This window comes from Quercus suber, unplaced genomic scaffold (assembly GCF_002906115.3).
Source record: "Quercus suber isolate HL8 unplaced genomic scaffold, Cork oak 2.0 scaffold_90, whole genome shotgun sequence".
NCBI classification, from domain to species: Eukaryota; Viridiplantae; Streptophyta; class Magnoliopsida; order Fagales; family Fagaceae; genus Quercus; species Quercus suber.
In genome coordinates this window covers 844161-867534 of record NW_027069555.1, presented here as the reverse complement: position 1 = coordinate 867534, position 23374 = coordinate 844161, and the positions used below count along the sequence as shown (strand labels likewise).

At 35.4% G+C, this 23374-nt stretch overlaps 4 protein-coding genes, 1 long non-coding RNA gene and 1 pseudogene across 7 annotated transcripts; 2 read left to right on the top strand and 4 right to left on the bottom strand.

Moving 5' to 3' along the window:
• The first annotated feature begins 525 nt into the window (after nucleotides 1-525).
• LOC111995054 (uncharacterized) lies at nucleotides 526-7687 on the top strand. 3 transcript variants are annotated; one of them, XM_065774327.1, is made up of 12 exons: nucleotides 526-935; nucleotides 1073-1201; nucleotides 2486-2680; nucleotides 3326-3373; nucleotides 3444-3572; nucleotides 3924-4048; nucleotides 4380-4490; nucleotides 5029-5137; nucleotides 5379-5497; nucleotides 5810-5963; nucleotides 6753-6897; nucleotides 7441-7687. In XM_065774327.1, the coding sequence occupies exons 1-12, from the start codon at nucleotides 819-821 to the stop codon at nucleotides 7494-7496; spliced, it is 1437 nt and encodes a 478-aa protein (XP_065630399.1). In that variant the 5' UTR covers nucleotides 526-818; the 3' UTR covers nucleotides 7497-7687. The 3 variants fall into 3 exon arrangements, with proteins under 3 accessions (XP_065630399.1, XP_065630398.1, XP_065630397.1); XM_065774326.1 differs by lacking the exon at nucleotides 1073-1201 and adding an exon at nucleotides 1524-1652 and having other exon boundaries at nucleotides 529-935; XM_065774325.1 differs by lacking the exon at nucleotides 1073-1201 and adding an exon at nucleotides 1524-1652 and having other exon boundaries at nucleotides 530-935; nucleotides 2486-2684; nucleotides 3330-3373.
• Nucleotides 7688-9412: 1725 nt separating this feature from the next.
• On the bottom strand, nucleotides 9413-10403 carry LOC136067885 (uncharacterized). Its single transcript, XR_010629295.1, has 2 exons — nucleotides 10273-10403; nucleotides 9413-9923 (listed from the first exon to the last, which is right to left on the bottom strand). It is a non-coding gene; the product is annotated as an uncharacterized LOC136067885 (long non-coding RNA).
• A 1158-nt stretch (nucleotides 10404-11561) lies between these two features.
• Nucleotides 11562-13299, top strand: LOC111995057 (uncharacterized). Its single transcript, XM_024026950.2, has 2 exons — nucleotides 11562-11707; nucleotides 12653-13299. The coding sequence occupies exons 1-2, from the start codon at nucleotides 11605-11607 to the stop codon at nucleotides 13156-13158; spliced, it is 609 nt and encodes a 202-aa protein (XP_023882718.2). The 5' UTR covers nucleotides 11562-11604; the 3' UTR covers nucleotides 13159-13299.
• A 1729-nt stretch (nucleotides 13300-15028) lies between these two features.
• On the bottom strand, nucleotides 15029-16436 carry LOC111995047 (nucleoside diphosphate kinase 2, chloroplastic). The gene is made up of 4 exons (XM_065774324.1): nucleotides 16146-16436; nucleotides 15919-15975; nucleotides 15522-15608; nucleotides 15029-15140 (listed from the first exon to the last, which is right to left on the bottom strand). Exons 1-4 carry the CDS (start codon nucleotides 16395-16397, stop codon nucleotides 15054-15056), a joined length of 483 nt encoding a protein of 160 aa, XP_065630396.1. The 5' UTR covers nucleotides 16398-16436; the 3' UTR covers nucleotides 15029-15053.
• A 2022-nt stretch (nucleotides 16437-18458) lies between these two features.
• LOC111995058 (probable beta-D-xylosidase 5) lies at nucleotides 18459-20396 on the bottom strand (annotated as a pseudogene).
• Nucleotides 20397-20507: 111 nt separating this feature from the next.
• LOC111995059 (GRAS family protein RAD1-like) lies at nucleotides 20508-22857 on the bottom strand. Its single transcript, XM_065774313.1, is given in 5 exon segments — nucleotides 20508-20536; nucleotides 20539-20810; nucleotides 20812-21268; nucleotides 21271-21406; nucleotides 22192-22857. Coding segments are annotated over 5 exon segments (1560 nt in total).
• Nucleotides 22858-23374: the final 517 nt, after the last annotated feature.

Here is a 23374-nt window from a genome sequence, read left to right as displayed (position 1 = left end):
AAATTAAATAAATTAAAAAATGACATAAACTAGTAATTTTGGTTATTTTAATATTTTTTCTCTCTGTAAAGTTGGCCTCACACTAAAAAAAAGGACATAAAATTGCAGAAAAAGACAAAAAGCTATTAAAAAAAAAATGTCAAAAGTTGACACCGCACAACCCTAAAATATATAATGAGACTGAATTTGTTGAATATAAAAGGCAAAAAATTCTCTATATATATATATATAGCACTACTTCTGGTAATTAATATATAAAAAAAGATTTTATTAATATGTGACAATAATTAATTATTTTGAAATTTTTTTTTTGAAAATTAAAAAATATTGACAATTTTTGCAATTTCAAATAAAACTTTTAAAAACAGAGATTTGTTTAACTGGGCCTGTAAAAAAAAGAACTACAATTTACTTTTTTAAAAAAAATTGCTTCGAGAGCGATACTCTCTTTTCTCACATAATACTCCCTCTTCTCACATGAGGGATGGGTTTCACATGTAAGTTCCGTTATAGAGTCCAACTCTCATGTGAGAGGAGGGAGCAATGTTCCGGAGCATGGAAGAATTACTGTATTTCTCAGCCAGTCACGTCTCATTCACAAATAGTATAAAGTAGAAAACAGATATTCTCTCCTTCCCTCTCAAACTGCTCTCATTCCAAACCATGCACTGGTGTTTTGACTCTTTGTGTCACACACTATTAGTATTCGTGTGATAAATTTCAGACACAGACAACCTATAAGTTATACGAGCCTCTCTCTAACACACAGACACAGACACAGACACAGATTTCACAACCCAACAAGGAAATAAAGCACTATGCTGCCTCCTGTGGATTTCAAGGATATTCAAGAAAAGCTGTCCACCCATTTCAGACCTTGGAATCGCTCCTTTCAGTTCTGGGTACGAGCTGTTGATATCTACACTGGCTACAAGGTCTCTCTCTCTCTCTCTCTCTCTCTCTCTGTGTATGTATGTAAAGTTTGTGTCTTTTTTCTCTATTCATATAAAGTTGTTGTCTTTCTTTAAGAATTTCGATTGGGTTTATTTTGGTTTTGGTTGGAATTGCTTAGGTATTTCAAGTTAGAGTGAGCTTTGTGAAGGATGTGCAAAAGCAAGAGGCAATGTGGGAAAGACAGCATGAAGTTGCGGCTGAGAAGATATATTCTATGTGCTCTGACCTTGGTGGATTTTTCCTTAAGGTATATGAAACTTTCTCATCTAATTTCAATTGGGTATTTGTTTTTGTGCTTCTTATTTTGAATTATGTTGAAGTAATGGTCTAATTAAAATGGGGTTTTAACCTTTTTGCATTTCTAGCTCGATATGTATCAGGTACTTGTCAATTCAGTATCTGAATTTTTGCCCTGCTTACTGGCTACAAGGTCTCTCTCTCTCTCTCTCTCTCTCTCTCTCTCTGTATGTATGTAAAGTTTGTGTCTTTTTTCTCTATTCATGTAAAGTTGTTGTCTTTCTTTAAGAATTTCGATTGGGTTTATTTTGGTTTTGGTTGGAATTGCTTAGGTGTTTCAAGTTAGAGTGAGCTTTGTGAAGGATGTGCAAAAGCAAGAGGCAATGTGGGAAAGACAGCATGAAGTTGCGGCTGAGAAGATATATTCTATGTGCTCTGACCTTGGTGGATTTTTCCTTAAGGTATATGAAACTTTCTCATCTAATTTCAATTGGGTATTTGTTTTTGTGCTTCTTATTTTGAATTATGTTGAAGTAATGGTCTAATTAAAATGGGGTTTTAACCTTTTTGCATTTCTAGCTCGATATGTATCAGGTACTTGTCAATTCAGTATCTGAATTTTTGCCCTGCTTAGGATTTTACTTTTATGTTGATGAAATATCTTAAAGTGCCTAATGGGATTTCATTATTGAATTTGTAACTTGAAGTCATGGAGGGGGAAAGTTGACAGCTTGAATTCATTTGGGTTGCTTTTGGATTTGAGGATTTGAAAGAAAGGGAATTTGAAGAACAAATGCTAGTATAAATTGTTTGATATAAATTTACAACACATTATGATGTAATCTTAGGAGATTTTGCTCAAAGAAAAACATGTTATATTAATAGATTTGAAATGACATCCTACATCTAGTTATTTGAAATCTACATATAAACAAAACTCAAATCCCTCCATAAATTTAATCAATAGAAAAAATTCTTTTTTTTAATAGGTATTAGTAGTAAAAATTCTATCATTTCATACTATATTCAAGTCATTTAAACTAAAGATTGAAATCCAAATCCTTCTCTTTCATTTTCTTAATCTAAACAAACCATTGGTTTATGGTATTTTTTTAATGTTTTTTCCTTAAGATTATGAGCATTTCCATCTCTATTTATTAGCCAATTGGGGTTTTGGTTTGTGGTTGCTATTATGATAAGAGTTTTGGAGAATTTACAGATAATTGATGAGTTTGGATTTATATTTTGTTTTCTGGGCTTTACTTGTATATATTGGATACGTCGTTCAAATCAGGTTGCTCAAATTATTGGGAAACCTGACTTGGCCCCAGCAGCATGGGTGAAAAGGCTTGTGACCCTATGTGATCGGGCTCCCGCAACCCCCTTTGGTGACATTCAACTTATGCTGGAGAAGGAGTTGGGAAAAAGTATTGGTGAAATGTTTGAAAGATTTGAAATGGATCCTCTTGGTTCTGCCTCAATTGCCCAGGTACCTACTCAGACAATTGACACTCCCATAGAGAGAAATATATCTGTGTTATTCACACCATTACTTTTCAAAGGAAATGATTAATGTTCCAATCATGGCAGCTGATAATTGATGTAAAGGGGGAAGCACTTTGAATTCAAATGTTAATATTCTTAGCTAGTTTTTGGTCTATGAATTTGGAATTGAAGAGTGGGTGAGTCAAAACGAACATGGCTTTATTAAAAAATGAAGTGATACTGTTTCTCCATGGTCTAAACCAACTTTAATACCATATATCTGATCTTATTATAAAATTCCGAAAGAATTGAGCTGCCTTGATTACATTGAGAAGGCACTCTTTGTAACTTCTAGTTGGAGTTTGAAACACCCTATGTTTTTTCTTTAGTTTAGTCTTTCTCCAAAACTTATATATTTTCATAAATTATTTCTCGTCACTCTGATGTCGAATTTAATTTGGCTCCAAATTGAATTCAATGTGGCTTGTCTAGAATTTCGAATCCTTCACTGTTGCAATCCATTTTATTCTCTTTTTTCACATTTCACTTGCTGTCAAGATGGCTCTTCAGCAGGAAGTGAATCATATTAGAATGATGCTTGTAAAGACTCATGACTTTGCACCTTATTTGTGTTTTCTGCTCAAATTAGGTACATCAAGCAAGATTGCAAGGTGATAAGAATGATGTTGCTGTCAAGGTGAGGGAAAGTGAACTACTTTGTGGCTCCATATTTCTGCACTAATTTAACTTTTTGTGGCATATGATAGGTGCAACATCCAGGAATCCAGGATCTGATGATGACAGATATTCGTAATTTACAAGCTTTTGCTTTGTACATACAAAAGACAGATGTCAAATTTGATCTGTACTCAATAACAAAGGAAATGGAGACACAGGTGCATATTATTTCTGTATTTCATTTTGTCATTGAATGTAGATTACCATTTTCCTTTTCTTTTTTCCTCTCTCTCTCTCTCTCTCTCTAGTTCTGATATTGGTTTGATTTTTTGCTCTACACCTGAGGATGATAGTGTCTTGAAAAGATTAGACATTAGTTGTTGAGTGTGGTTCTTAGTTGTGGATGACTTAAATTCTATTTGTTGAATACTTGAATTTATGCTATAACTGTAATTCTTTTCAGATTAAAATTAAATAGATATAGTGCTTCTTCCTGCATGACCATTCAGACTACTGCATACTGCATACTGCATACTGCATACTTATTCTCTTTTGCTTATGCCATTCAGATTGGATATGAATTTGACTTCATCAGGGAGGCTAATGCTATGGAAAAGATTCGAGGTTTCCTATATGAGAATAACAAAAAGAGTCCTGTTTTGGTGCCACGAGTGATACAGGATATGGTCAGCAGGTACGTAATGCCACACCCCATTTTTATGTGGTCAGGACTTGCAAACATGGATTAAGATGATAATAGTTTATTTTGATAGCATGAGACTTTATTATTTTTATTTTGAAAGTTAGTATAAGGTTGTTTCAATTGAGAAACATCTTATGTAAAAAAAACACTTATTTAGCCATAGAAAAGGCTTAAACTTGTTTCAAGCTAAAAATCACAATACCTTTGTCCCAATGCTGCATTTTGCAAGTTCACTTTGTCAATTTTTTGTACTGCTGCATTTCTGGTGCTATATTTCATTTGACAAACCTTTTGTTAATCAAGTATTTCTTTGTTTGGTTAGGAGGGTCTTAGTGATGGAATATATGGATGGAATTCCAATACTTAATCTTGGTGATGAAATAGCAAAAAGAGGAATAAATCCTGGTGGTAAGATTGCAGCAGCGGCAAAGCAGTAAGCGTCTAGACTATCCCTGAGAGTATGGGATACTTTTGCCATATTTTGTTTATATAAGTAGCTGTTACATGCACATAAAGTTTTATCTTGTTTTTACTAATATTTATTTACTTTCGAGTCCTTCATTTAAACATGGAGACATTAAATTCCAATTTTTTTTTAAATAATAAAAGTGTAACTCTCTTTAAATCCCTTATTTCTCTGGTGAAGTTACTTCTAGGTTTTCTTTATACCTTGGTGGCATACATTTAAAAAAAAAAAAAAATTGCTGGCTGGCCTTTTTAGTCACTCCTTAATTCTTTAGATATTTCTTGCTAGATTTTTTCTCTAAATTTGTTACCAATATTTTCCTGAAATCAGTTTTCTTGTTCTTTAGATTTATATATATTTTTAGATAAAATTTGCTCTGTTGTAATTCTTTACAATCACAGAGTAATGAATCCCTTTTTCTGGATGCCTTTCTAAAAATGTAGTAGATATTATCTTCTAAAAAAAATGGTGCAGGATACTTATATTAAACTTTCTTTACCTGTAGGAAAATCCTTGAAAGTTTGACACTAGCATATGGGCAAATGATTCTGAAGAGTGGTTTCTTCCATGCTGATCCCCATCCGGGAAATGTACTTATCTGTAAAGGTTCAGAGGTAATTGGGCAATCAATATCTGTTTTTTTAAGGTTTATATCTTTTTTATTTTTAGATTTTATTTATGCATATTATTATTTGAATGCTGCTTACAATTCTCTTTTAAATGAATAGCTTAAATTATAGGTTGCATGATATGAAGAGACAGAATACTAAATAAACCTGTGGTTTTGTAATTTTAGATTTTCATGCCAGACCAACTTATAAGCTCTACTTGTGTCTTTTCTTTTTCCCGCAACAGGTTGCCTTACTAGACTATGGGCAAGTGAAGGATCTCCCAGAGAATTTGAGGCTTGGTTATGCTAATCTTGTTCTTGCCATTGCTGATAATGACCCTATAAGAGCTGCAGAGAGCTACAGGTACTAATCATTGCCTATGAGTCAATTTGGTCCTTCGCTTCTAATGAATTGCCTGTTGGTTTGCCAAGAACTATCATGGAGATTCAAATGGAAGAAGAAAAAAAAAAAGAGATTTGATGCTCTATTTGGTTACTGCTATATTTTAACTGACTAGTAGATTTGGTAAAATGCAGGTCATATTTAAGTATCGAATATAATTTTATGTGAAATATGGCTTGGTTTGAGAAGTCCTGATGATGTCCCAGAATTTTTTGAGGTTTATTGGTTTTGACTTTTAATATTTGTATCAAATTGATTTCTCCTATTTCATAGGGAGCTGGGAATTGATACCTTAAGCCAATGTGAAAACGAGCAACAGGAATTGCTGAGGTTGGCACAGACGATGTTTGATACAAAACTACCCCCTGGAGTGGTGATGCTGCAACCTTTCTCGGAAGAATCTTCAATTAAAAAGATTGCTGTTCGGGTATGCTTTAGAATCATCAACTATTAAATTTGCTTACTTTGTGGACAATTCCGCTAGATGCACATACATATAATTTTTGCTTAGATAGTTATATACTGGTTTTCCCATATTATTTCAAATGTTTTGTTGCATTTGTAAACCAGACTGAAGTAAAACCTCTCTACTGTAATATTATGTAGCATTTGAAACAAGTCTTGGAAGGGTTTCCTCCGCGACCGAAAGGTTATTAACAGGGAATTCAATCCCACTGATGTGGAATAGGGGATTAGTTATGTTTCATATGAAGTTCTTCTGATCTACCAAGGGTACCAAATTTAAAAAAATGCGTAGGGAAGTTTTTATTATTAATTTGGCACGCCAAAATGCATAAATGAATGAATAGATATGTTCAAAGCTATTCACTTTGAGAAATTAAACAAATGAAATGCTGTATTTTCATTACAATATTGAGGATATGTGAAATAGAATATAGAAGATACTGTTACTTTCATTTCCCTTGAGTTCCTATAGCTTTTTATTTGAATATGTCAACTTCGATGGCAATATGTTGGTTCTAAATAATAATACAAAATGTTTGTACTTGGTACACAAAATTCCCATGTCAAAGGGGTCTGGGAGAGAGAATAATATGTCATCCAAAATAATTTACTTGAAAGAGTGGGCTTGGACTCTGGACATCAGGGGAACAAGTAGGAAGTTGGAAGTTTGATGTTGGTACCTACCTTATGCTGTTACATTTTCTTCTGCTGAATTACATATTGCTTCCTTATTGGGACTTGGCTATGTTAGGCTTTTCCTGAGGAGCTATTTTCTGTACTTCGGACGGTGCATCTCTTGAGAGGGCTTAGTGTTGGCCTAGGAATCAACTACTCTTGTGCAGAACAGTGGAGATCCATTGCAGAAGAAGCTTTGTATTGTGCCGGCAGGTTAAAAGGTGACCCTTCTTAACTCTTTTTAAGTTTTAAGAAATTAGGGGCATTGTGATATTGCATGGCAAAGAGATAATTGAGATTGCTTTTACATGCATTCACTTTCACTTGCTAAATGAGGTCTTTTGCATTTTCTTGTCATTGCTTGTGTGTATCTACTTTCTCATGCTATATGATGTCTTCTGCTGTTTAAAATCACATTTTATCTTACCTTTAAACGCTACCAAATGCACAAGTGTTCCAACACTTAGAAGTGGTTTTCTTTTAATTTGTGGATTACATACTATTCCTTGAGTGGAATCATTTTTCTGCGAGGGATGTCTCAAACTCTCAATGCCTCCAGTCTTTGAGAAATTATTCTATAAACCGGTGTACTATGCCTCCCTTTCACGTTAGGGTGGACTACATTTGTGGGACCTACAGGTGGGCCCCACCGATATGTGAGAAAAGGGTGTGGCACACCAAGTGCACTGAATAATTTCACCTAGCCTAAATCTATATCCAACTTTTATGTTCATGCCTAACTTTCTTGATTGGTATTATTTTAGGTAAGGATATGAAGAGTAGAGTTCGTAGACGTGGTTTATTAAGGAGACGTTTTTGAAGAGTAGGCATAAATTAGTTTGGAGCTTTTTATGTTTCTTGTTTGCTAATGTACTAATCAAACATTCAAAACTCTTTTATTTTTTTACTTAGAAAAAGGAGAAAAAAGAAGGAAGTTTGATCCATTTGTTGTATATATTCAGTTATTTGACATCATTTATGATCACCACAAGCTCTTGTGTAATGCCTTAAGATACAGTTTCAAGTTGTAAAAATCATAATTAATTTAATAATTAATTAAAGCCTAAATATAGATATTAAATTTATAAAACTAGCAAAATTGACTAATATATCTATATATGTGAGGGAAATTTAATGATTTTTAAGCATATATTTAATAATTAAATAAGAAAGTTAATAAAATAAAATAATAACCATGAAAACATTAAAATTTATGATTAATTTTTGAAGTAAAGTTGAAAATCTTTGAAAGATTTTAATTATAATTTTTTTAATTCCTTGTAAGAGATGGATAATTTAATTAAGTAGAATAAAATTGTGTTAAGTTGTTTTTATAAAAAAAAAAAAAAAAAAAAATTGCTAAGGGGTTGGACCGCACGGTTCTTGACCGGTTCGTACGGTCCAACCCCGGTTTTAGGGGTTCACGGAATTGCCACATATGCCCAGTTCTTTATGCTTAAAAAACTGGTTTTCATCACGGTTCACGGTTTTCACGGTCCGACCTCCCGGTCCGGTCCGGTTCTGAGAACTATGCTGTGAACCAGTTGATTGAAGCTATTGAGTCCATGTCAAACTCAAGCTTGGAAAGCCACCTCCCCTACTTGCCCATTGTCCGAATGAAACGGACTATAGCTTGTTCCAAGTTTTACCAAACAGATATGTTTTGATCCTTACAACATTATAATTATAATTTATTTAGGGCCATTCTGTTAATATAATACCGTGGCGACTAATGAACATGCACTCAGTGTAGCTAGTGCATTAGGAACAACTTATTTGCAGTAGCTTATGCATAGTGTTTATTAAAAGATATATACTTTTTCGTAACTTTTATGTTAAATGTCTGACAATAAATTAAAAAAAGAAAAGAAAAAAAAGAAGCAAAAAGGCTTTTCCCAAATACACTCATCTGAATATGATTGAATGAGGTTGACAACAACATATTTTCATTGTAAAGCATTCTTTATCTTGGTGGATTCTTTAGTGTTAGTTTGGTATGACATATTTTCACTGGCCTGAGCAAAAGTATAATTGTATCTAGAATGTATATAATTCCAATAAGCTAAAGTATGAAAAAAAATGTAATCAAACAGTCATTTTCAGCATCCAAACTGAGCAGTAGGAGAAGAAACTTGTAATTGATGAGGGTAACCACTTTTTTTTTTTTTTTTTTTTTGAGAAACATGAGGGTAACCACTTTAATGGCCTTGCTTGGTTAGAAGCTTTAACTATTGGGCTTGGCCCAAATAAAACCCATTTACAAGGCCCCTTTTTCGGGGCCATCCAATCAATCAGCCTTTCTATTTTTTGTTTTTTCAGAATGTTGGATCTATCGGTATGTAAACAATCACTTGGACTTTAACCCAAATGGTATAAGGAATGTTAAAGTTAAGAGTAGCTCTTAAATAAAAATACGCAAAAAGCACATTTTAATCCTTATATTTTCAAGCGATTTTTATTTTAGTCCCTATATTTTATTTTTATCGCTTTTAGTCCTTATCTTGAAAAACGCTTTCCGTTTTAGTCCCTGCCGTTACATTAGAGACAAAAAATATACACGTGATAAACGGAAAAAATTTAAAATATTAAAATAATGCCCACTGTGTCCACGTGGCTTTCCACGTCAGCCACTAAATTAAAAAAAATTAACTAAATAAAAAAAATTAAAAACAGAAATAAAAACCAAAGAGATGAACAAAACACAAACCCAGCAAGAACAAGATGAACAAAAGTGAAGAAAGAGAAGAAAGAAAGGTGTTGATGTAGAAGATGAACAAAACACAAACCCAGCAAATTTAAAACCCAAAAAATTAAATTCAAACCCATACACCACCAAAACCACCGGTCCGCCCCAAATTACATCAAAACATCACAAATTTTCCGATCGGGTCAAATGTTCAAATACCCAGCACACAAACCTTCGGAAGTGTCTTATACCATAATGCCAAACATGGCCTACTTCGAGTTTCTGCCTCACGATCCTAACTCGGCCGGGTGGACAACTCGTGACTCACCTCCAAAACTTGTTGACCTTGTTGATGTAGAAGTTGGGAAAGAGTATGAGCTTGTGATCAGTACCTACGTAGGACTTTGCAGGTACCGAGTTGGGGACATCCTCCGAGTCACCGGGTTCCACAACTCGGCCCCACAGTTCCACTTCGTGAGGAGGAAGAACGTGTTGTTGAGTATTGACTCAGACAAGACTGACGAGGCCGAGTTACAGAAAGCAGTGGAGAACGCGCTGCAGCTGTTGAAAGAATTCTTCATTCAACAATTACATTTACAACGTTTGAAGAAGTGTTACTCAAATAGAATATTAAACGAACTACTCAAGCCCGCAACGCTCAAACCCGGTTGCATCAAAAATGAAATCCCTTCCTCCACAATTACTTCAAAGTTCACAACGCGCACACACTTGCTCCAAATTATTTACTACTACTAACTACTACACACAGCACACAGGTCCACACAGATCAACTAAAAAAACTAATATCCAATCAAAACTTCAAAAAAAAAAAAAAAAGCCCTAATTTACCAAAATCAAAAACAAAAAACCACAAAGAAAGTTCATTTCAGAGGAAAAAAAAGAGACGTACTGATGGTGACATCACCGTCGGGGCTCTTCTTTAAATCAGCCGATCTTCTTCCCCTATCTTCTTTAAATTTGCTGGGTTTGTATTTTGCTCATCTTGTTCTTGATGGGTTTGTGTTTTGTTCATCTCTTTGGTTTTTATTTCTGTTTTTAATTTTTTTTATTTAGTTAATTTTTTTAATTTAGTGGCCACATGGACACAGTGGACATTATTTTAATATTTTAAATTTTTTCCGTTTGTCACGTGTGCATTTTCTGTCTCTGATGTAACGGCAGGAACTAAAATGGGAAGTGTTTTTCAAGATAGGGACTAAAAGCGGTAAAAATAAAATGTAGGGACTAAAATGAGAATCGCCTGAAAATGTAGGGACTAAAATGTGCTTTTCGCCATAAAAATATTATCAAGCCCTAGGAACCCAATAGGCCCAAAAATTAGAACAATGCTGAACGTTAGTGGAATGGGCTTGGGCCCGATAGTTAGGTTGATACTGGATAGTTGAGCGTCTGACTATGTCAAAGTTTAGTGAAATTATTCAATGTATCTAGTGTACTACACCCTCCTCTTATATAACTATATAAAGATGGGATATATATGGATCCCCTGCTTATTCTTACTAAAATGCTTGTATAAAATAATTTCTTTGAAGTTGGAACAAGGATAAATGTTTGAATAATGTTGAATGTATTTGGATCTTAACTATGAATTGTATATGTATATATATACACAAACACATACACACAACAATAAGAGAGGGTAGGTTTGAACTTCGGTTTTCCTCGTTTAAAAAAAAAAAAGAAAAAGAAGAAGAAGAAGAAGCAAACAATGCCACTAAACTACTAGACTTTTGGACTCTACAAGGTACATTAATTACATTATTCATGTGGCCAAAAAAAATAAAAGAAAATTTTTGTATTATTGTGTAAACAATTTACAATTTGAAAAATTGTAATACTCCCACACTAGAAAATTATTTGTTTACCTTTAAAAATCCAATTTTTTTTTTTTAGGAAATATCATTTAATGTATTATCTTTGAAACAATTTTTTAAAAAATATATTTTTTTTTTTTTTTAGAGGGTACTTAAATTTGAGTTATAAACTAAATGAGAAAAGAGCGTTGAGTACATTTTTCAAAAAGTAGAAATTTTGTTAAGTGGGCCTACTTGAGTGAGTTGATAATTGGGCCATGAGTCCATGAGTGAACATAAACCCGGCCCATCCACTATAACAAAAAAACAAAGGTCAAAACAAAAAGTGTATAAAGTACGATTCCCGCTATTCTTTGATGAAACTCCCGCGTCACTCAGATTAGAGAGAGAGAGAGAGAGAGAGAGAAATGTTTGGGAAAATCAGAGGAGCTTCGACTTCGTCACTGGACAGCTTGGAGTTAGAGAGACCAACTTCCAAGATTTTCAGAGACGACCCTCTCTCCATCTATGGTACTCTTTCTCTCTCTCTCTCTCTCTCTCTAGCAGAATACTAGGATTATTGATTGGTTCATGAAATATATGTTTCACAACCATTTACATTAGATCCTTGTTTGTTGTATTAAAATAGAAAATTTCAACAATCTCGTTCGATGTTTTCATTGAACTAATAATGTTTTCAAGTTCCGTGTTGAAAACATTATCGGTAAGCTGATGGGTTGGAACTTTTATTTATTTATTTTTAAATTTGGTTTAAAGCTCGGGTTGGGTCAGGATTCGGGTCGACCAAAATTTCAAAACTGACCCAAAATTTGACAGTTTGATTTGTTTTATATTTTGGGATTTATTTGTTTAAATTTGTTATTTTGATGTTTTGAGAATTACTTGTGATGAAATTGGAGTATTAGGATGAGACCCAATTGTATAAATTGTAAATATTTTATTAAATAATAGACTTTTAAATAGTTGATTGAAAATGCATTTTTTTTTATAAAATTTTTATTAAGCTTGATGACTAAACCCAACTCAATTTGCCTCTATGGGAAATGGGATTGGGTTAGGTTGGTTGGATTAGAGATTTCTAAACCCAGGGAGGTAAAGTTGGGGATTAAAATTTTCTCGAATTCAATCTGACCCAGCCTATGCATACCCCCTTTGAGTTCATGTGTGTATAAATTGTAACATGCTTAATAATTTTCAGAATTGTCAGGTAAATATTGATCATTTTCTTACATAGAGGTTGTTCTTGTTTTATAATATGGGGATGTTTGTGATCAAGTGTGCTCTATGAACATAAATTTGTTTCAATTGAGATTTAAAGATATACATAGTGCAGACTTTAGCTTTAGTGTTAGCAATGTAAGATAGTGTTGATTAGTGTTGGAAGCTTGTGCGGAAGGGTTGAATGATATTTTTTTTTGAGGGCGTTAAATTAAATTTGATTCCTTTTTGTTGCAGAGGTTACACTCATGAAGCTTAAATTAGGCTCTCAACGTGAGCTAAGTTCACACTCCGAGCAGACAGTGCCGCAGATAGAAACTGATTCTGCTTCAAGCTCCTCTTGTGCAGGGGTGATGAAGATAAATGCTGATTGTTCTGAAAAAAGTTCTCAAGACATTGTGGTTTCCCCTTATGAGGAAGTAATGGCAATAGATACAGAATGTTCATCTGGGAGTGTTTCACTGGGTTCAATTGATTCTCCTTGTTTGGGCAGCAAGAAACAGCAACAGAACAGGAATGTTTCGGTTCTTTACCTCTTTTCTAAATTTAAGGATTCTCGTCGACAAGTTGTAACCTCATCCTGCGAGGATGCAATGCCAATAGAAGATGGTTGTTCTGAAAGTTCTAGGACAAATTCTAGTGATTGTCTTCAATCTCTTAAAAGCATGGAACAGCAGATGGATCAGGAATGTGTAACCTCTTTAGCTCTGCAGAATGTAAGATCTGAACTGGGATGTGCTTAATTCAGGCTCACTTGGCTGTTTTATAAGTTCATTTACTTGGAAGTCAATTGTTTCTGATGTTGTCTCAATGCCCATGTATGGGGAAATGTTGTAATGCATGGAAAAGAAAGTCAGCTATCAAAGTTTCAGTGTTATTGCCTACATACTGTTCAGCGTTGAGCATTAGGCTCTCTCACTTTTTCTGGGCGTGTGTGTGGAGAATATTGTAATCCGTACGTGTGATGTCTAAACCCATGTTTTCTAGTAAGCACACACTTCTCCAAGAATTAGGTTGAAATACAATCACAAATGAGTTTAATGTTTGCAGTTAAAGGCAAAACTCAACCTTTGGATTAGAGGCTGTATGAGTGAAACTACTAGAAGAGATGGAATAAGAAGACTGAAAAAAGGATTGCGTTGATGTGTGAATTTGAATAAGCTTAAAAATCCAGCTTATATTAGTTTTTATTTATTTATTTTTTAAGTCTCACTTTTTAAAAAAAAGTATACGTGTTTTTGTTTTTGTTTTTTTTTTTTTGGGTAGAATACCACTTGTAGAGGTGGCTTAGCAATAAGAAGCCCTTGTAACTATCATGCTTGCTGGTCTAGGAATTGTGGGTTCAAGTAGTAGCAAGTCTTATAAATGCGAGTGGTCCCATGCCATTATGCAATGTAGGAGTTTAAGTGGTGTATGGACAGTGATTGTACCTGCGAGCCCTAACTAATCATGGAAGTAAAATAAACTAATGATGATAAATTATCCCAAAGGACCTATATTCGATTGCCAAGATGGACCCTCTTGTGGTTATATATAAGTATATTTGCTGAGTGACTATTTATGTCCATTCTATAGTTGCTTAGTTAGCCCCCCCCCCCCCCCAAAAAAAAAAAAAAAAAAATCATATTTGTTCTATTCAAATTTGGATAATCATTTGATTGGCATGGTAAATTCAGTCAACAAATAGTATAGTTGCTCTGTTCGCGTGGATGATCAATTGATTTCAACAAACTTGGGTTTGCAAGATTTGTACCTAAGATAACTGATTGGTTCAATAAACTTGGGCAGCCAAATTGAAGTAAATTCATCATATGGAAGTACAGAAACAGAATGCAATAATTCCAGGCCGCACAATGCATTGTTCTTATTGATGGCACTCAGTTTGATGCAGCTTTGTGTAATACCCCATAGTATACTGAAATCAATAGGTCTTAAGTGCCAGATTGATTCACAGGATTTGTAAGGCCACTAACATGGACAAAAATGATCGTTCATTAGGATCCTTTATTGTACACAATAGCAATATTTCCTACAAGGTAGGAGCAAAGAAAAAAAACTTTTTTAACTTCTGGTGTCAACTTCACGAGTGACAAATATCAGGAACACCCACAAAAATGAAGTATGATGAATATTTCTGCGTGGTCTCAGCTGTAACATGGAAATTCCATAAATTGTTTTAAGTCACAAATGAATCATTTGACACTAGAAGTACAGGTGCAAGGAAGAGTTTCTTAAAAAATGCACAGGTTGTAGAAATGAGAACTAAGTGAAAGCTCACTCCCTAAGCCATGGTGCCTGAGCTGGTGTCCACTGACATAGTTCACCTTCTTTGAACCAAAGAGCTGCAGAGATGCAAATTGTGTGTGTGAGAGAGAGAGAGACGGGAAAGAGTTCAAGTACACAGTACATGTCTATCAAGCATTACGTGATTACTAATTGTGAAAATGACCGTTAAGCATAACATGATATTTTACCTATTTCACGCTTGCCATTCTCAGGGCTGTCACTTCCATGAACCACATTCCTGCCAAAAATTTTCATCATAAGACCTTGTCTCTAGAAAAGTAATTTGATGTNGGGGGGGGGGGGGGGGGGGGGGGGGGGGGGGGGGGAGCGGCGGGGTGTGGAGAAAGAAAAATTATACCATGCACACAACTGGACCAGAAGTAATGTAATCAATCAGCTTAGGGAAGAATGATTTAGACTTGAGATCCTTATAATGCTCCTGTAACCATAAAAACAAACATCATACGCATAATAATTTAGGCATCTCAAAGAGGATGTAAAAATCAATGCTCAAGTAACCATCAAACAGACATCAAATTAACACTAGTTACAACCATAGTCATAAATTGGTAAATTACATTGTTGTCCTGTTGATTTTCCCAAAAGCATGGAAATTAATATGAAAGCTGGTCATACGACACCAAGTTTTTTACATGGCCTATTACTTCCTTAGCAATTAAATGAAGCAGCATATGCAAAACCTCTTCAACAATTTCACATCACAATTGTAACTCAATTTCTCAATAACGATACAGAAATACTGAATTGGGGTTTCTACATATAAATTAATAAAGTAAATACAATGACAAACGTCACAAACCTCCGCTAATTCTTTTGGGCACTCGAAGAGCTTCAAGCCAGTCAATTTAAATCCCTTCTTCTCAAACCTTGAAATAATCTCTCCAACCTATAACAACTCAACCCAAATATAAAAATTCATGCCAGGAGAAAAAAATTAAAAGAAAAGGAAGCTCTTTTATACAATATAACTGCTTAAACCCTACATGACAACAAAGAAAGCCGAAAAATTCCCAGGAAACTATTAATTTCCCGCAACCAAGACAAGCAGTTGGGCTCAATGCCTCAATCTATTAGAGATTTTTGTCTTCTAAGGTAATGAATAATGTAAAGTCTAAGACTTTTCCCCTATGCTTTCTCAGCAACAAAATTTGACATAGGTTTGTTAAGAATTGCAAGCAAATTAAAGTAAAGCTTACAAGTCCACGTTGCACAGCATCAGGTTTCACCATTATATAAGTCTCTTCAACTTGTTCCTGCACACACAATGACACCAAGAAAGACAACAAAAAAAAAAAAAAAAATACAAAATTTTCAAATGGGGTTCTAATAAACTTTGCAAATACCGAATAAAATGAGAGAAAACTCAAATGGGTTTCAGATAATTGAGGTAAAAATTTGAAATTAAAGAGGGAGAGAAGCAAACCATGGAAGCAACCAAGTGGGGCAAGAAGATATGGGTTTTGTGAGAGAGGGTTTTGGCATGGGGACGAGATGGGGAATATGAGAAAAGATGGGAATTTGAGTGGAATGCAGCTAAGTGGAGGTGTCGTTTGGTGCGTTGGATAGGGCAGTGAGTGTAGGATAAGCTGCAACTAGTTCTCTGAGTTTGTGAGCTTAGAAGAGATGATGAGAGGCATGGTGGACTTGCTCTACCGAACACTGCCTGAGCTTCCATCTTTTCTCTCTCTCTTCAACAACTCGAGCGCATTTACATATTATAAGGACCCGAAATTACTTGAGTACCCCTATCTTATTTTGTCCTTCATTGAATTCATTTTGTGATTCATAAAGTAAAAATAATGCTGACACACAACTAATTTTAATGATTTGAGTGGAATGCAGCTAAGTGGAGGTGTCGTTTGGTGCGTTGGATAGGGCAGTGAGTGTAGGATAAGCTGCAACTAGTTCTCTGAGTTTGTGAGCTTAGAAGAGATGATGAGAGGCATGGTGGACTTGCTCTACCGAACACTGCCTGAGCTTCCATCTTTTCTCTCTCTCTTCAACAACTCGAGCGCATTTACATATTATAAGGACCCGAAATTACTTGAGTACCCCTATCTTATTTTGTCCTTCATTGAATTCATTTTGTGATTCATAAAGTAAAAATAATGCTGACACACAACTAATTTTAATGGTTAGTGGGTGATATGACGGTTTTTTATTAAAATAAATAAAAGAAGGTAGTTGATTAAAAATACGGTAAGTCAAGCCTATTTTATAATATGAAAAATAATATGTTGTGATTAATATAATATCATTTTTATATAAAATCACCAAATTTACTTTAATCATATACCAATCACAATATGCCTCTCTTATGATTATATTTGTGTTTATCAAATATATATAATAAAATCTAATGATACAAAATTATATATATATATATATATATAATTTTTACAATTTTAGAATCAAACAATGTGATATGTTGTGATTGTTATATAATAAAGTGATTTTCATGGTGAATTCCTGTGAAAAAGATAATCATAACTTGTTATCTTAACTTATTGTGAACAAAAATTGTGATAATATTTGTGGCTTGCTTGCATTGCTATGTTGTATATTTGAATATTTTTTTTATTTTATTTTTATGATATGGATTTTTCTACGAAATATTCCATCCAAATGAGGACAAGATTTTACCACTCACAAGTGGATGATAAATCAAATTGTATTACCTACCGAATTAGCCATGTATATGAGAATTGTTTGGACTAAAGAAATTAGGAATTCCAAATTTGAGTTGTTCTCTACTTCTGTGTTTTGGTTAGAGTTGAAGGGAAGAAGGAAAGAAAAGTAGGAGGGGAAAAAAGGAGAGAGGAAAAGACAATCCTTTTTTTGGTTGAGATCTATACATATATTTTTTTAATAAATTTGAATTTAGAATAGGTGCTCTTAACTCAAAAATGTCTTATCCCATTATGTAAGTGTACAAAAATGGACCGAATACACTAAATGGACCGAAGTGATCATAATAGGACCGAATAGGACTAAAGTGGACAGAATAAATTGCATAGGACCAAAGTGGACATAATAGAACCGAATAGGAAGAAAATGGATCAAATAGAACCAAAGTGGACCGAATAGACCTAATAGGACTGAATAAACTGAATAGGACCAAAGTGGACCCTATAGGACTGAATAGAACTAGAGTGGACCGCGTAAAATTGTCGTGGCTTAGGTATCATAGCCTAAGTCACGGCAATATTGCAACTTCGATGTCATGGGTAGCCTAAAAACATATATAATTGGCTTCATATATACCACGTAATGGGTAATCTTCCTCCTGAAAACATTGTAAAATTAATGCATGTCATAATATATAATGTACAGTACCACATCACACACATGCATGGTGAAAATTTTGATATAATTAGGCAAATCCCCCTTTGGGAAAATCATTGTCTCCACATTCCATTTACAATTATACACCACATGTAAAATACTAAAATGTAGAGATGAAGTGTCTTACATTTTTCAAGAATATTCACATTTTACACGTGGTGTCTACGCAAGGAGTGGAAATTTTTAGAGTGATACATTCACGATCCTTTTGATAGGGGAGCATGCACATTCCTCATTTCACGTAACATTTACTTATGTTGCAAATTTTCTGTTATAATGTGAACGTATTTGAAAATATAATTTACTGGACTACAAATTTTCCAAAGTCTGCAGTTTTTAGATTGTGAAATACATGAAATTATTACAGTGAACCTAATGAATTGGTTCACTGTCAAAAGATAGCTTTGATGTTCTCATTTTCCTAAGCAAAAGAATTAAAGAAATGTCAATGCCACCTGCTGACATGATCACAAGAATAACGGGTCCTTTAGCAATCTTAGCCAATTGGTTGATAAGCTGAGATTGATAACCAGGTAAGAGAAGATACTCCCTATCCAAGCTCTCTGCCTCAACTGATAAGTCTAATCCACCCAAAATTATAGTAGCATCAGCGTTCTTTGCTGCTTTCATGGCTGCTGGAAATATCAAATTCTCGTTCTTGCTTGCAATGTCACCACATCCCATTTCAGATTTCACTTTTCCAAATGCAGAAAAACCATCAATTGGAGAGCTGTATTGGCATGGAATACTAGCAGAAAAATCACAGAAAAATTAAACCATAAATTTTTTTTCCCGATTCCTGCATAATTTCCAACCATAGATGTGGTAGCATTGTTGGCATGTGGTCCAACCACTGCTAGGGTCTTAAATTTTCTATGATCTGAAGGCAAAGTTTCATTATCATTCTAAGAAGAACAATTCCTTCTCTTGCTGCTTCTGCTGTTAATTCAATGTGTTCATTGGAACACACAGCTTCTGCTGCTAATTCACTGCGTTCATTGGAACACACATCTTCTATGCTAAGTTCGAGTCCAAAGAAGGGCTTCCATAAAAAAACCAAGCCTCATAAGAACAATATAAAGGTAATTTAATGACTTGTCTATGTCTCCCTCCTTAGCCTTCCCTTGCTTTACTGCATTTTGAGTGAAGTTGGTGTATTAGTGTATAGTACTCTCCACAAACCATATCAAAGCCTAAATGAAGATAGCTAAGATTAATAAATTTTTAAAGAGAATTAAAAAATAAATAAATAAAAGAACTATTTTAAAGCCAAAAAAGACTCTCCTGCTTTTAGCACTTGTGCAACGGCATCCTCTTTGGTGTCACCAAGCCACCTGTGATCATCGACCATTACTTCTATAGAATCACAATCTGAATCTATATATCTACCCAATAGCAAAATGCATTGTTTTATCAAAATGACAATTTAGCAAGGGTTTAAGGTTATGGAAATTAGAATATGGTGTAAATTAATACCCGTGAAGATTCCATTCTCCTCTAATGGTATCTCTTAATAACTTGGGATCGGCACAAGTTGGTATGAGGTTTACACACGACTTTAGTGCACATACTGCTAACATCACTATCTTTAACTGGCTTGGTATCAATCAACCCCAAGCTAGTTGTCAACATCATAGGCAGAATAATGCTTGCAACATGAGGAAACCTTGAGCTTGAGATGTCTATGAGTCAAATTTGTGACATTCTGAGTTACCTTGACATATTGCAAGCCCCGAGCATAGTTGGTAGCAAACGTGCATTTGAAATCTAAATGCACTTGACATAGAATGCTATTATAAGGATACTTGGCACAAAATTAGAGTACAATTAGAATCTAATTTGTATTTTTTGATAGAAGTGAGTGGTGCAATTAGAAATTAAAAAAAGAAGAGGCAGCTTTTAAGCAAGCATGGGAGAGCATGTAAAGCGGCTATTCTCAATGAAAAGTGGTGCATCGTGCAACTTTATCATAGATATTGGGAGACAATATGCAAAAATCACTGCTTCACATTTCTATTTACAATTACATGGCTTCAGAAAATAAGAGAGCCAATTACAATAAATTTTGGTCAGTAAAAGAATCTAAAAGAAATTGAACCCCTTTGCTAACATGTACAATTGAACCCTTTCTATTAGCACACCAAACTCCCAATACTTCTCTTTATTATTGCATTGTCCAATCATCTGAACAGCTCACGTTCAAACTCAAATCACTTATTTTCAACCCAAATTCACTGTTTGCAACTCATGACTGAATTGGGTATTGCTAGATGGCATCCATGTAGCCTGTGATAAAATTTATTTAATTACATAGCTGCTCATTTTCCATGATATTTGGATCTTTTTATTAGATTTTTTTTTACTATCAATTGCAAAAAAAGTATATCTTATGAGAGCTACCTCATGAAATAGTTTCGCAAGATAATTTCACGGCTGTGAGTTAACACTTCCAGCAAGAAGCTGCAACAATGGCTTAGATTTCCAACCAAGCACCAAGCAACCCTTGTCTTCCACAATGGTATGACCTTCAAAAGTCTTATTCTGCTCAAGCCATTGCTTGGCCGGAGCCATCAGCTTCGTAGGTACAGCTTGAAATCCTGCCAGGCTCAGCCTCCTGTGCCACTGGTCCACCCTCTCATGCCTCTCCATCCTTGCTGATCCCTCACAACTCACAATGTTCTTTATCTCCTCAGCAAAGTAGAATTGTTCCATCTTGGCACGCTTTGTGTCATATTTAGGTAGTATCCAGGGAGTCAAAAATTGCAGAGTAATAGTGCAGTGCTTCCATAAATCTCCCAAGAAAAAAAGGCCCATTGTGGCTTGATTCCTGCTCAACAAGTACTAAAACCTTTGCAGAGAGCTTGTGAATTATCTGCAGAACTGAATTAAGAGCCCCTCTACTTTCTTTAACTACACAATGCAGTTGAAGGATGCTATTGACAACTAGAACCTCACCATCAAACAGTTTGTTGTCTTCAGGCTGAAGATTTTCTAAGTTGCTTTCCACCACTGAGAACTCAAAGTTTATTCCCATGCTTTCAGCTAAGGTCATGAGCTCTACCCCAATGGTTTGGAATCTATCAACAGCAAGGCCAACACTAGTTATTTGGAGACGGCAAGGTGGCTGATCAGCACGGTTGGCAAGGCTGTTAATCAGTGCACGCCACTGGTGGCCATGTGCCAAACCTAGTGTCATGCCCAATCCACTACATGAAAAGAAGACTCTCCCTCAAAGGCTTCCAGTATTGTTTCATTGGCCACAAAGTGACCAAATCGAATATGTGGGCAATTTTCAAAAACAAGGCTTAACCAGACAATTTTTATGTGGGCAATTTTTATCTGAGATTGAAACATCCATTATGTTCATCATGGGTGGTGTTGCAAAGCCAAGACCTCCTCCAAGTGGCTGAACCAGACAAAGCCTTTCAGCAAGGCCTTTGACAAAGCAAGAAGGTACACGCTGAAAGGAAGAGCCAAAGAATAAAGCACAAGCTCTAAGCTGAGATAGTAAAGCTGAGGCATGTGACCTGTCTCGACAAGCCACAGCTTCAGCACAACCAAAGAGAAGTCTAACCAGCCTCATACCATCAGCACTCTCATCTTCTTCAGGATCACTTTCTTCAGCATTGATGATGGCTTCTGCCGCCTCTTCAACAGCCTCGGCTGCAAGGTATCTTTGATTACAAGTCCATATATGATCACGAAACTGCAGCTTCGACAAGTTATTAAAGCTGCCTGTGCGGCTAATGCTGGGTCTGTTATAAGTACAAAAGTTGATTCCATCACTAGATTGACTGCTATAACTATCCATGGAATCAGCAATACTTATACTTCTTTTCAGCTTCTTTCTATCCCTGGTTTCCTCTGGGAAGGGGAGGTCCAAGGTAGAATCACTGTTATCCGATATAGGTAGATATTGATAAGGATAGCAAGCCCTGGCTGAAAGACACATATTATGTGCACTCACAACTTCATAACTTTCATTATTATAGAACTGATTTAAGCAGAGTGGAGGAGCCATTTGTTGAATCTTGTAAGGTTGAAATTTATCAACTATCTTGTTGGCTTTATTCCGTGCCAATTTGCTTGTATTTTAGCACTTAGTAACTTTGTATTTAGGTGACCATTATGTTCATCATGGGTGGTGTTGCAAAGCCAAGACCTCCTCCAAGTGGCTGAACCAGACAAAGCCTTTCAGCAAGGCCTTTGACAAAGCAAGAAGGTACACGCTGAAAGGAAGAGCCAAAGAATAAAGCACAAGCTCTAAGCTGAGATAGTAAAGCTGAGGCATGTGACCTGTCTCGACAAGCCACAGCTTCAGCACAACCAAAGAGAAGTCTAACCAGCCTCATACCATCAGCACTCTCATCTTCTTCAGGATCACTTTCTTCAGCATTGATGATGGCTTCTGCCGCCTCTTCAACAGCCTCGGCTGCAAGGTATCTTTGATTACAAGTCCATATATGATCACGAAACTGCAGCTTCGACAAGTTATTAAAGCTGCCTGTGCGGCTAATGCTGGGTCTGTTATAAGTACAAAAGTTGATTCCATCACTAGATTGACTGCTATAACTATCCATGGAATCAGCAATACTTATACTTCTTTTCAGCTTCTTTCTATCCCTGGTTTCCTCTGGGAAGGGGAGGTCCAAGGTAGAATCACTGTTATCCGATATAGGTAGATATTGATAAGGATAGCAAGCCCTGGCTGAAAGACACATATTATGTGCACTCACAACTTCATAACTTTCATTATTATAGAACTGATTTAAGCAGAGTGGAGGAGCCATTTGTTGAATCTTGTAAGGTTGAAATTTATCAACTATCTTGTTGGCTTTATTCCGTGCCAATTTGCTTGTATTTTAGCACTTAGTAACTTTGTATTTAGGTGAGATTCATATAAGGGTAGTGTGTGAAGAGAGTGTAAAGAATTGCTCATATTTGTGCAAAAAAGCAGAGACTCGCGGCTAGGACTCGCAATTGACTCGTGGCTTGTAAGCTGTCAAATGCTGTGCACGTGAGAAGCATGCAGGAAGGTGAAGGGTCACGCTAGCTGTCGCACTACAGGACAAAAGTCTTAGGCTGGCCAGGCCGTTACCTCGCGACTTGGACAAGCCGCGAGGCCAAGTCGCCAAGTTACCCTATTTGGAAAAAATTGACCCTTCGTATTCCAAACATACACCATTAAATATAGACCCTTATACCCATGAAATCAAGAGAGCTTCCAGAGAGAATTTTGTGAGAGAAACCCTAGAGAAAAATAAGATTACCTCATCCCCAATCTTCACTAAGAGACTCTACAAATTC